Below are 14,206 nucleotides of genomic sequence, written 5' to 3' on the forward strand. Positions count from 1 at the left end.
GTAGAGTATACGTTTTCCTTGCTAGACTGGTTTCCACCCGCAGCAAGAACTCATCTTGGCGCCCACTTTTTTTTGTTCAGACCAACCAAACCATAACCTTTCCCGACATCACCTCATATTGCCACCACATATTAATTCCACTACACCATTCCAAATATATTTGTGATATTAACTTGGATAGTAAATAAATAGATTATTTGCAGTCATTTCATTTTGAAAACATCGCAAGTTTGATACTATGCGAAAAATACCAGTTTTTAAATATTTGACAATATACATACATGCAAATTATTCAGTCCAGCTGCCCTCCAACAATTTTTTGTGTTCTAACACTATGATATTCAAGTAAATATCTATTGTAAAAATTACTCTACCAGTTTAGCACAAGCCCAATTTGCCTATTCTAGTTATGTCCCTGCGTGTTAGGTCATAACGAAGGTGTTTGGATTTACAGCAGAATATGTTTAAGAATATTTTAATCTTTTTTAACCTTCAAGTTTGACCAGAACATTTGCTCCTGTATCTTATCCTAACTGCAGTGAATGAGGCAGTGTGCCGAACCACTAAATGCTAATTTTGTTTTTATATTATTAACTTCTACTTTAGGCCATTTATAATACAATATTCAGAAAGCACTATCACAGAGGATGCCAACTGATGTAGTGTCACATACTTTCACCAAACAAGAAAGAAGAATATGTTTACAAAATGTAAATACCTATAAACTTTTTTTCCACTCCAGTTATTACAAGTCATCGTCGTCGTTTCAAAATTTCAGCAAAATTAGTTAAGAAAAACTTTAAACCACTGACATGTTACTAGTTTGTCAAAAATAGTAGTAGTTTGATGTGTGATCAGGAAAAAACATAATGTTCTATACCTTTTTTCAGCTAAGGAAATAAATGAATAACAACTGCAAAACAGAGAAAATAATGATCATGAAAATGTTAGCACCATCCTAAAATTAAGTTGTAATTATCAAATCTATCATCCCCCCCCCCCCCCCCAAAAAAAAAAAACCATACTTTTAACTAATGTACAACTTGGGATCAAAGTGAACAAGTTTTATGCAAAAGTTTATACATCTAAGTTCTGAATCAAAAACCATAAAAATACTGTAGATTGGAAAGTGACAAAAAGTCCACCGATGTGCCAGGCAGTAAAATTCTGCCGTAAAGCAGGATTCGCTGCGCTATGCAGTCACGGTCTAGTGAAGGCCTGCACCGCCGGCGAGCGGCCACGTTCCATGTCTGCACATGTTGCACTTGGCTGCCATCCAGACTAAATCTTCCCGAGCCGCCGCTTCGCTATCGCGGCCAGATTTACGACCCACGTAAAGACACAGGCCCTAAGAGATCCCTCAGTGCTGCTGTTTCCTCGCATAACTTCTCTGCGCTCCCGTCACTCGCCTCACGCCTGTTGCAGCGGTTCTGGGCACGGAACGCAGACAGCAATGTGTTCTCACATCCATTAGAGACAAAAACGAGTAGATGACCCACCATCTTGCATTGTTCGAATGCTTAGGCAAAGCTTGCAGTACAGCATCCGTACATCTTTTTTTTTTGGCTCAATTATAATGACATTTTCTCCGGGCGGTTACGGGCCAGATACTGTTAATAAACATGAGACTGCCAGAATGTGTAAAAGTTGTTAACATTATTAGGTACTCAAAACTTAAACTAGAGGAAAAATAATTAGAAAAATTTAATTAATGCGAGGACTAATCTAGGGTGTCTGCTGGGTCTAAGTAAAAATAATTATTAATTTTTACTAGACTTTTCATACACTGAAAAAAATGTTAATTGAAACAATGGAAAAAAAAATATCTCCCTTGGATTTCATTTTTCATGATGCTTATTTTAAATTTGGAGTGTAGCAATAATTGCACACATATTAAATTATCACATAAACCACTTTTTATTTTTAAGTGGCAGAAAATTTTCAGTAAAGAACAAATTTTTTTTAGCAACTTAAATAAAAATACAGTTGAACCTCAATAGGTAATACAAATCTGAAGGGATCATAATTCTGTCACTTTGCAATAACGAAGTTTGTAGTACCTAACCAAACTATTAAGAAATTTAATCAAATTTTTTATGTAATTTATAAATCTAATTAAAATAATGTTACAAGTTGCACAATATTTTATACCGCACTTACCGTAATTTACTTTTTTTTTAGTGATAGTAAAATTCAATATTAGGCTCGCTGCACCTGTGACTCAAAAAAATATTTTCTGGTGAATCAGACTTAAAATGATTTTAGAGAGAATTAAGCAAAGATTTTAAAAATACCTACACAAAGACATACTACCTACATTTTGGAACAATTAAATTTCTACTTAATTTCCCCAACCTACATTGAACCGAAGCAATGGCACCAGTATTATTTTAGTTGAAAATTCACTTTTTTTTTACATTATTCTGGGATATTTGTACTACCCATTCTTTACTACATGTAATTATTTATCTTTAGAATAAAAACAACCATGTATAGCATAATAACTATTTTTATGTATGAAACAAATTGTTTAGCACTTTTACTACTAGATAATTCCTAGGGACTGTGATAACACTTTGTATTAACAGGGTTTTTTATTAATGAGGTTTCACTGTACTTGAAAGTTCTTGACTCCTCAATCAGGGGCGCAGCCGAGGGGGGGGGGGGGTTTAGGGGTTCAAACCCCCCCACCCCCTAGGACCAAATCTTTAATTAATTTCTTATTCATCACTCAAACAAATTTCATATTAAAATGAATAAAATTTTCAGGGGGGGGGGGGGGGTTTAGGGGTTCAAACCCCCCCACCCCCTAGCACCAAATCTTTAATTAATTTCTTATTCATCACTCAAACAAATTTCATATTAAAATGAATAAAATTTTTACCATTACAATATTTAAATTAAAGAACCGAAAATTGCTAAAATAGCACTATTTTACACCTTAAAATTCAAATAATTTTCCCAGGGGAGGACCCCCGGTCCCACCGCTTTAATACGGGAAGGGGGGGGGGGGGGGGGCATGCTTCTTAACACCCCCCATACACGAATCCTGGCTACGCCACTGTCCTCAAATTATATTTCACTTATGAACTTTTCCACAGTGAGTTGCCGGGGACTAAGTGTCCTCCACGGCCCAGCAGACACCCTGTAGCCCCCCGCGGAGAGCACCGGCAGACGACGGCATACCTGCAGTATCCTCTGGCGCTCGACCTGGCTGACGAGCGTGGCGGCGCTCCGGGAGAGGGACGACGAGGACCTCATGACGGACTCCGTCTCCGTCAGCAGGACCTGCGCCCCCAGGAACTTGTTGAGCAGCGAGCGCGCCTCGCTGTCCTCCGGCGACTCGTCGGCGCCCGCGTCTGCGGCAGGGGAAAACACACCTGACGTCCGAACTGGTCGTGGGCGGAGACAAGATTTTTACGGTTTTATTTTTCAGGCTAGTTCTGATTTCAAACGGGAGATTTTGGTGTTCATTCATAAAGATAGCATTATTATTGAACACAAAAATGTTTCTTGATGCTTATTTTTGCCAGAACAGTGTCATTTTGACTCGAGAAAATAGAACTAAATCTGCAAACAATTCTTTGAAGAATGTACCTACGTCGTAATGTAAAAATGAGTTATTAATAACAATTGCAATATGATAAAAAAAGAGTAAATTTAAAATTTTCTAATCTACTTAAAGCATACAGTTTTTTTATAAATTTCATGCCGAATACATTACATTCACTGAATTTAATATATAAATTTTAGGTTTTAGTGATTTAAGTTTTAGTTAAAAATGCTGATTAATTTCATGATAGTATTTGCGTTTTGATGCTTTATGGTGTACTAACTTACATTTCGGTATTATATGTTGTTACATGGTTTTCAGTGTTTTTTTTTTTTTTTTTTTTTTTTTTTTGCAATTCACCATATAGTCTTGTCTCTAATGATGGCTCAGATCCCAATTTTTTCCAATTCGAATCTTGAATTAGAATCCCAGAAAGTACCTTAAATATACCTCTCAAATCTGAATCCATGCAATAAGAACTGAAAATAAAATAATGTACAATAAATTAAAAAATAAATAAATAAACTACTGTTTTCAACCATTCAAACAGTTGTTTCACAAGCTAAATTTCCAGAATCAGTACATATTGTAATTTATTCATATAATAACATATACCCTGGGGAATATTAACACCAAAGGTATGAAGAAAAAAATTGACTTAGTAAAATTCAGAGGTTATCACTTATCAGTGTTGAATTTTTTAAATTACTTTATTTCCTGCAATATTTTTTTCAAATATTTTTCCTCAAATATCAAAACTTTAGAATACCAAGGATTTGATGGTATCTGAGGATTTGATTGGCTTATCCTCACGTGGGTCTACTCAAACCTCTCTCACCACCTTATCCTCTGCAGTAAGATATTTACGCGCAAGCAGGATAAATCAGAGCAGAAGAGCAAGGATACCTCATCATCTACATTTAAAGTGGTTTAATTATATGTATGTAGTTCTGATAACATACTTTAACACAGGATTCTTTTGGTAAATTTTATTAACATTTACACATCTGTACACTTGTAGAATACATAAATGTTTCATAGTAAACAAATCAACAAAAATTCAATCTTTCTGACATTCTAGTATTTAAGACTCAGTATCCAGACTCAGTATCAGTATGTGTTGGATACTGACCCTTAAATACAAGGTCAGAGATATTGAATTTTTGTTGATGTGTTTACTAGGAAACATTTACTCTACAAGTGTACAAATGTGTAACTGTTAATCAAGTTTACCAGAAGAATCCCATGCTTAGGCCTAAGTAGTATGTTATCAGAACTAATGTAGATGATGAGGTATTCTTGCCCTTCTGCTCACGAGAGCTCTCTTGAATACATAATGCTTGAAAATTAATTAAATTATTAAGTTTATTACAATTTTACTAGACTCTTACTGGTGTCACTTTCGTCAGGAGAGTGATTTACATGGTCTCTTTTTAAACACCAGGCAGCTGTTAGAAAAAAAAATTGTGTTTTTTGATTGCAGTTCAAAATTTTCTATTGAGAAAGCAAGAATGTGGTGATACTCGGTGGTCATCTGCCAGGGTGAAAGAGGAGGGGGAAGGGTTGCCTTCCCCAGCAGCTTGAAGCATAGTGAAAGCAGAGTGAAGAGAAGCAGGAAGAACCCAGGAAGAACTTCATTTGCCCTCTCCATGATCCTGCATCTCTCATCTGTCCCGCCTGTGCACAGATTCAGGAAGACCCGGGCTGAAGTGGCATAAGTGATGCAGTTTACAGGCAGAGTGTATAGTTTTCCAACTGGAGGTTCAGGAGGCAGTATAATTAACAGCGGTCTAAAGTGGCACATTTAAGAGGCAGAGTCTGTTGTTTTTCAAACTAAGCCATTCACAATGGCAAGATGGAATATTTGCGATTATAATGGGGCTCTGCCACTTCTAGTTTCCACAGTTTTGGTAAAAAAAAAAAAAAAAAAAGTAGCACTATCTTCAGGTAAATACATTTATAAAATAGCTCGTGAGAAAATTTATGACCCAAAAACAAATGCAAGAGAGCTATGAGATTAAATTACAGAAAAATCTGTCACTTCATAAAAGTGACCAGAACTAGAAGTAATCAACCCGGCATGTCCCACGGGGTGTTAAAGAGTCTCAGATAAGGGTCGGGAACCTGCGAGCGATATCCAGGGGAAGGAACGACACAACAGCCTTCACAGGAGCCCGGACCGCAGCCGGCAACAAAGCCTCGCCGAGCTCACCTTGGTCGGCGTTCCTCATGCGGGCCAGCACGTCCTGGACGCCCGTCACCTTGGACTGGTTGCCGAGGAAGGACTTGCCCTCGGCGGCGTCGTCCCGGGGGCTGGTGCGGCTGCTGCTCTGGGCCGAGCCCATGCCCACCTCCATGGACACCGACTGCTTCAAGGTCGGCGACCCTGCGGCAACGAGCGCGCCCCCCGCCCTCACGCACCGCAACACTCTGCTGGGGACTGCGGCACAGCTACTCAGTACTTAGGGACAGGATTACACAGGTGAATTGTGATAAAACCAAAATATCACCGAAAAGCATGTTAAAAACATCGCATAACACTGAAATGCAAGTTAATACACCATATATAGAGAGATAAGATTTTTAAAACAGGAGATTTTAATGTTATATGTTTGTTTTTTTTTAATTTTCACGAATTCTCGTTATCCATAGAGATAGCACATTTTGAGCACATGAGACATAAATGTTTTTATGATACTTATTTCATCCACTTTGACTGACAGATGATGCGCACAGAACAAATAAAGTAAATTTGCAAAAACTTATTTGAAAAAATGTGCCATCATATTGTAAAAAAAAGAGTAACTAATAACAGTTGTAAGCTAAAAAAAAAAGGAAAATAAGTTTTTCCAATCTACTTACTACATACATCTTTGTAAAAACTTCATGCTGAAGAAATTACATTCATTGAATTTAATATATTAAATATTAAGTTTTCATGATTGAGATAAGTTTTGAATAAAAAATTGCTGAAAAATTTCATGTTGGTGCTTTATGGTATATAAACTTACAATTCAGTGTTATTTCGGTTTAATTGCAATTGACAATATAATCTTGCCCCTAACCATATAGCATCAAAATGGAAGATATATCATGGAATTAAGTAGGTACCATTTAACCAAAATTTAATTGAAATCATAAAGTTTGCTAATTTATTTTTATTGTTTTGACTGTGTTTGAGAAAAATTCAATAATACAAATTTACTTTGTCGTAAAAATGCAGCATAAATATTTTACCACCACTTAGGTGAAGTGTAAGTATTACAAAAAAGCATTTTGAAAATTAAAAACAACACAAAAATCCTCTGTTTTTAAAATGAAATCGCACCAAAAGCAAACCATAAAATCTTGTCTCTTAATACTGTATAGACCATGGATGTAGAAGTCTATTAGTAACTGTCTGCTATAAAATTGAAATCACGTTGGCTAAAACAAACTGTAGCTGCGTAAAATTTATTGCTAGAGGCTTGTTTAATGGCTTGAAAGGAGCGTGCATACGAAGTATCGTAAAAATCTCATAAGTGAGCTTTGTTAAAAGAGCATGAAAACAGCTTAAAAAACGTCAAGAAAATGTTTTTCCATCCAGATGACAAGAGTGGGTAGGGGACTGTTCTTATTTTGACTTCAATAATTAACAAGGCAAAGATTGCGCACCTCCATCATATAGATTATCACAATCAACCATGCAACGATTATAAGTACAAATATCATAGAAAAGAACTGATAAAAAATTATTTATTTATTTATTTAAAATTATAACATGCCCACCAACAGTCTTAGACTTTTATGGTGGGCATGACACATATAGACAAATACAATGTTGACAAATACAATGAGACAAAATTTATTTACTCGTACTTCACACACACACATTCACCAATACACCTAAGTTTTTTATAATGTTTATGAAGAGTTAGTACAGAAGTTAAAAAATTTCAGAAAACAAGATAAAATAAATTAATTTGTAAACTTCTAAAATACTTATTATTAATTTTAGTAAGCAGCAACATACGCTTAGTATAATTAATTTTTTTAATTATATTATTTAAAACATTATAATTTTCATGTTGGTGTGTATTCAAATAAACAATTGTTACTCAAGTGAGATTAATTTGTTAAGAATGCCAAAAAAATTTTTTTTCTCTTGTTCTTTATGCACACCAGCAGAGTTTGGAATTTTATACGCACTTCATGCATAGCAAGTAGGGTAGATGGGGGCACAATGAAACAAGGGGCACAATGAAACAGTGGTTGTTTCCTCCATATTTGAAATAACAGACTGGAGGCACTGGTGGTGGTTGGGATTAGTACTACAACATAGAACATTGGACCAAGTAGAAGATGCTATCATGTATACTATGGTTAGCACGTGACTTTAGTTGTTTTGGTAGCTCAAAAGTAAAATTTTTGGATTTATGTTAATTTTATATTTCAAATATTGTTTTGAAAGCACGTGTTTGTTGAAGAGACTGTTGGAAAGGGTGTAGATCACTTTTTAATCAATTTAAGTATCAGAAGTGTGTGTTTATATTAATTTAGAGGTTAGGTATGTTTAATAGTAGAGTGTTTGGAGGGGCACAATGAAACACTTAATAATTATTTTGTTTCATTGTGCCCCAGTTGCAATATGCTTGTTTTTATATTTATAGTAGGTAAATTTTATCGACATATCTTCACAGACGAAAATTTCCTCTGCAGTTTTGTCAGTGACAGAGCCCCACCCGAACAGGAACAACATGAGCAAACTCTACCAACAACTTCTCTGCATTCTACAGAAATGGACCCATCAGCATCCCTTCAGTCTACAGAAATAGTTGAGCTTTCAGTGAATGAAACTGTAGATAATTCAGTTGTTTCTGAAGCTGCAAAAAAAAACTTGTAATTCTTCTGAGAAAAGAATCACACCTAGCAAAAATGGCAATTGGACAACTTACAAAAGCCCAGAGTTGTTCAAGGGCTATCCGAAAGCTGGCAACCGGAAACGAAAATGTAATCAACTTAAAAAACAAAGCATGATTGCCACTAGTACTACAGAGAAAAATAAATTTATAGAAAAGAAGTAGCTGCATGAAAAGAAAAGGAATGTGACAAAAAAGAAAAGTAGAAAAGCTCTGTTCAAGGCACATCCTACTAAGTCCACAGACGAGGATAGTCCAATGGAGGTTCCTTACACAGACTCTGAAAATGATGAAGAACATATTGAAGATCTGAGAGAAGAGTTGTGTCCTAAAAGTTTTGAAGACATTGAGTGTAAACCCATCATCGGAAATTTTGTTCTCGTCGAATATGATATTGCGGGAAAGAAAAGTAATTTCTACATAGGAGAAATGATGAAGGATAAAAATACTGAGAATGATTATGAAGTCAGTTTTCTTCGTAAAAGCAACAAAATGACCATTAAGTTCATAAAACCTTAAATCGAAGATAGAGAGCAGTCAACGTCTCTCAAATACGATATGTTTTCTCACAACCCACATGCTATGGGCAGACAAAGAGACAAAAGGGTTATCTTTCTTTTGATTTTGAGTTTTCGCGTTTGAATATTAAGTTAGGTGAATTAAAAGCGAGGTCTTCTAAGGACAAATATTTAATTTAATTTTGCTGTAATGTGTACATATTTGTAGTAGTGTCAAAATGTTTTTCTACTGTTTATTGTATTCACAGAAATAATGTTTCATTGTGCCCCTTCATGTGTTTCATTGTGCCCCTATCATGGGGCACAATGGAACAAATGCAATGGGTAAGAAAATATTATTTTGCTAAACTGTTTGTGGCCTTATCTTCAATTTTGTGTTTTCATTTGATAACCTATTCATACACATGTAGTGTAAATTTTTTCTGTTAATATCCATGCATAAAACTTTGCTCTTTTCAGCTTTGTAACTTTATTGTTTCCTTGTGCCCCCATCTACCCTACACACCAACTGTAGTTACAAAAAATAACATGCGTACAATATTTACAACATAAATATGCATATTTAATTTTTTTTAGTACCTCTATACTTTGTGCTTTAAATTTAAATCAGGAAATAAATTTCCATCTGTTTTAAGCTACTGGACGTCAAATATCAAACATTCAAACTTGACCTTTTCGAGACTAGATCAAACACTAACAAGCAACACCACCTTAAGTTCTTCAACTCCATTATTATGTAAAATTTAATGTTTGGACCATCCCAGGATCAATTAAATAAATAAATGGTACCAAATATGTTCAGATAAATACTCTCCCTTGGTAAAAATTGTTCACTTATTTTAACCAAACTTTAATAACATTAATATAGGAAGGTGTATGGGGGATGAGAACATCATAGGTGTACAAAATGGAAAAATAATTTCTACTTATAAAGATAACTACTTATTTGAATGATTGTAATGTCTGTAAGGATTTCTAGTTTACAACTAATTATAATTCATAGGCATGTACATAAATGGCAGATATGTATTTGGTTCATAGTCGATTCAGTACTATTGAAACAATACAATCATGTACGTATTTAAAAGTATCCTTTACATATGTTTAAATATTTCATGTTCATTATGTTATCTATACCTAATGTTGATGTGACCTGGGTTCTACTATAAGGTGTTTAGATTGGCAGCAATGATGTAAAGTAGGTATGAAGAAAAACATTTATACAAGAAATGTGCTAATGGTTAAAGACCTGTAAAATTCGTGCTATATTCTGGTGCCTCGTAAGACTCCACAAACATGTGAAAATTCAAGGTACTTTATGATCATTGGCTGCTGCGACACTTCACTTTCTCGCAGGCTCGCACATTATTTAATTGTTGGCTTATAGTCCTTCAAGGCTTGTCAAAAAGTACCTTGATCTAATGACAAGAGATACTAGAGTGTAGAAATATTTCCATTGTAGACAGCTGCCAAAAGAATAAGAAAATGTTGCAGATCCCTAAATTTTGTTGATCAAATACTGTATTCATCTGAAAATAAGATAAGAGTTTTTTTTATTGTAATCTTATTTTCGAATGAATAAGCTTGAAAACTACTAAGTTACTTTCATGTATTGTTATCTAGCTCACGTATCTGATTCCCTGTTTAATCAGGTATGCTTGTGACGTGAACAAAGACTTTGAAGTCATCACTGGTGTGGTGAAATCAAAGCTACAGATACTTGACATAAATGACTTATATAAGTACTGCCAATCTAATTCTAAGGTGGAACTGAAGCTGGCATCTGATGGTGTAGTGAGGAATAGGGCACAGGCAGCGACAGAGATGGTCAGGGCTATGGAAGTAAACAAAAGGCTAATGTTGGCTGATACTGATGTGAATTGAAGATAAAACTGTCATATTAATATGACACTGTTTTTTTTTTTAAATTTATTGTAATACAAAACCATATAAAATAACCCTGAAACATATTTGTCACATGAGTGTTTTAAATAAATTGTAGCGAATAAGATCCAAACAAGAAATCAAAAAGGGAGTTTGTTTAGCTAATTACGTAATATGATTTGGATTCCTGTACTGTGATTTCAAGGAGAGTTATCTATTTTTTAGGGGGTCGTCTTATATTTAGGGTCGCCATAGTTTGGAATTAACTCGATCCGTAGTAGTTGTGAATTATTTGCAACAGGAGAGAGAGCGAGTGGCTGGCCTGGAGAGAGAGGCACCCACCTGTCTCAGCGGTGGGCGAGGAAGCGGGGCTGGGACCGCCCCCATTGCGGAAGCTCGAGGTGCGGAAGATGAGCCCAGCCTTGGGGTAGTTGCGCTGGGAGCGACTGTTATCGCTGCTCTCTGCGTGCCGCGGTGGTTAGGAGCATTCGGGGGGGAAGCAGGCCAGGGTTAGTCACTCACTCCATGCGACTACATACTTGTTACTGTTTGGGCACTGTGTGAGCTCAAAGACGGTACATGTCATTATAATATACGGACTGTTTTGGACATACCTATATATCACCATTTACAACTTACGTTTTGGCTAGAAAGAAGAACAGAACTTTAAATACTGATTACAGTATCAATTATCAATTACTGGAGTTGCCATAAAGTCACTGCTGATACAGATACTAATTAAACCAACCAACTTAATTTTCTCTCCTTTTAAAGCTGTTTATTTTTATTACTATTTCAACCTTTTGAATGATAACATCAATAATGACTTTGCAATCAGCGAGTAAAAGCTTTCAGAATGAGTAAAATACTTTACATTCAATGTGCAAAATTAAAATACACTATACATTGGTTTTGTGAAAATACTGTAATACTTTTAAAGTAACCTCTGATAGTATGCAATATTTTAAAACAAACGCAGCAGTTCTAACACAACTGATAGCCACTACTAATATTATAGAGTTCTTGTAACTGAATAGGCCAAAAATAAGCCAATTATAAACAAACTCGAAAGAAAAATCATCAAGAAAATAATTTTAATGCTCACATAATGCTGACACAATCGCATGCAAATTTTAGCTACAAAAGAATCCAAGGAAAAAAGATTTTCTGGTACGAATGTATTTGGTAGTAATTTTATTCGAATTATAATTATGATAAAATTAGTGAGAATGAATATAACTTAGTCATCTGTGAACTATATCTTTTCTCCATGAAATCTTTGTTTATAGTAAAATTACAAAAAACAAACAGCCATTAAATTAATTGTTACAGTAATAAGCATATTAATAATACATTGAGTCACAAAATTTAGTTATTTTCAAAATTACACAGTTAAACTGTACAAGTTAAGCATGTTTACAACAAGCAACAAACCCATGAGGAAATGGTAGAAGTGTTTTATCAAGAGCATGATATCCGATGATACCATTTAGGAGTGCAATTTAATGCCACATCTCTAACAGATACCCACACAACAATTGGATGAACCTGCAAATTACTTAACTATAAATGGAACAGAACTCACAAAATTAAAGGCATAAAATGTTGATGGTTTTAACATTAGCACAAACAACAAATTAACACTTTTACATGTCACAAATTTACATATTACTCATCCACTCTTCAGAAAGTCACTAAACATTAATAATATGATTAAACTTTTTTTTTATATAAAATAATTTTACATAATTTGAAACATTAAACATTTTAAGCAGTGTATAGTCTTTTCAGGCACAGATGATTACTATGGCAAACTAGCAAACTATGTTTGTGGGCCACAAACATTTCGCATAACAAATGCACAGGTGGATTTTCTCTGGGTATTCCATTTCCCCCACCATTGCATTCCTACAGCTACAACCACAGTGCTTTGCTCCGTCATCTTCTCTGATGATCTCAATTTTGACAGAACGTTAAACCTCAATCATTCATTCATGTCCCACTGTTAGTGAGGCAGTAACTCAGTAAAAATTACACCAAACTCACCCAAGAATGTTAGTTAATGGTAGTTGGGTCTATGCAACTATGCTGATAAGAACCTGGATTTTAAACTCACGTAATACTACAGACTCAGAAAGATAATGGATTCGATGTAAGGAATTCATTCCGAGTGTTTCCGAGTGCTATTAGAAAAACTGAGAAATGAACACCCACTAACACATACCATTCAGATATATTAATTTTATTATTATCGTTTTATGTTTCTAAGCTATTAAACTTAAAAAAAAAACAATACTGTCTAAAATGTTTGAAACTACAGCAAAACCCTTGATAAGAAGTTTCTCAAGGTACTTAGAAATTTAGATTTATTAAGAGGGAAAAGTCATTGAAATAGCAAAACTGTAAGTATTTATTGACGAAGTGCTAATTTTTTTAAAATTTATCATGCAGGAAATTTTTCATAAGTGTGATTTTGTTAAGAGTAATAGATAAAATAGTACAAAAGTAGAAATCAGGACCAAGTACTAAAAGCTAGTTCCAGCTGGCACTCGGCAGCTACGCAGTGGAAACACGGATGTCAGACCCGGGAGACTCACCAGAGGCCACCTGCTGGAACTTCTGCTGCAGGGCGCGGACTGAGCCCCCGCGGGTGATGCGTGGGAACCCGGAGCCGCTCGGCGTGGGGGAGCCCTCGCGGTCCTTCTCGTCGGCCAGGGCGGAGGAACGCCGGCGGCCCGTGCTGCCGGGGGTCGACGACCGAGACGCGTCCTCGCTGGTGACGCGCTGCGTGTAGCGACCTGCCCGACCACCGAGCAGTCACTCACGTCACACAATGACATGCAAACCACTCTACGTACAACTCAAGCGTATGAAAGTCACATTTAAATTTTTTCAAAGACAATTATTTTTTTTTTTTTTAAGTTGACGTGCTTTCCAGAACAAACAGTGAGATCTAGGATGCCACTGATCAATTTATTTTCACCCCGTTTAGAGGCAAGGACAGGACGGAACCTTCTGTGATACCTCATTCATTACCGAGGCATCAGGAAGATTTGACCACAATGTTCACATGGCTCTTAAGGGGCCTGCCTAGTCAGAGGTGTACCCGTGGTGTGAGCCGGGATGATAATCGCGATGTTCACTGGTGCTTCTAGCACGGTACCACCTCTAAGGGCAGACCTCTTGTCGTATATAAGACAACTACATATGAAATTTGAGCAGTAACCATAACATTATATGGCCGAGAAATTATGGTAAAGGTGTAATGGAAGTCCCTTGCGTGCTTTCAAGAATATGTACCGGTAGTTTTATGCCTAAAAATTACTCTAAAAATGCCTTTTAGTCATTTTAAC

At 35.7% G+C, this 14,206-nt stretch overlaps 1 protein-coding gene across 4 annotated transcripts in view; it reads right to left on the reverse strand.

Annotated features, from left to right (window-relative positions):
- Positions 1–14,206, reverse strand: part of LOC134530521 (serine/arginine repetitive matrix protein 2-like) — a 297,641-nt gene that overhangs the window by 56,459 nt on the left and 226,976 nt on the right. For 3 of the 4 annotated variants that reach the window (XM_063365407.1, XM_063365410.1, XM_063365409.1), the window contains exons 16-19: positions 13,451–13,651; positions 11,196–11,315; positions 5,766–5,939; positions 3,187–3,359 (exon numbers count right to left, since the gene is read on the reverse strand). In XM_063365407.1, the coding sequence (XP_063221477.1) occupies positions 3,187–3,359; positions 5,766–5,939; positions 11,196–11,315; positions 13,451–13,651 (668 nt within the window). The remainder of the gene's footprint in view (positions 1–3,186; positions 3,360–5,765; positions 5,940–11,195; positions 11,316–13,450; positions 13,652–14,206) is intronic. The other variant, XM_063365408.1, reaches the window with a different exon arrangement.

The sequence above is a fragment of the Bacillus rossius genome, chromosome 3 (assembly GCF_032445375.1).
Source record: "Bacillus rossius redtenbacheri isolate Brsri chromosome 3, Brsri_v3, whole genome shotgun sequence".
Taxonomy (NCBI): Eukaryota; Metazoa; Arthropoda; class Insecta; order Phasmatodea; family Bacillidae; genus Bacillus; species Bacillus rossius.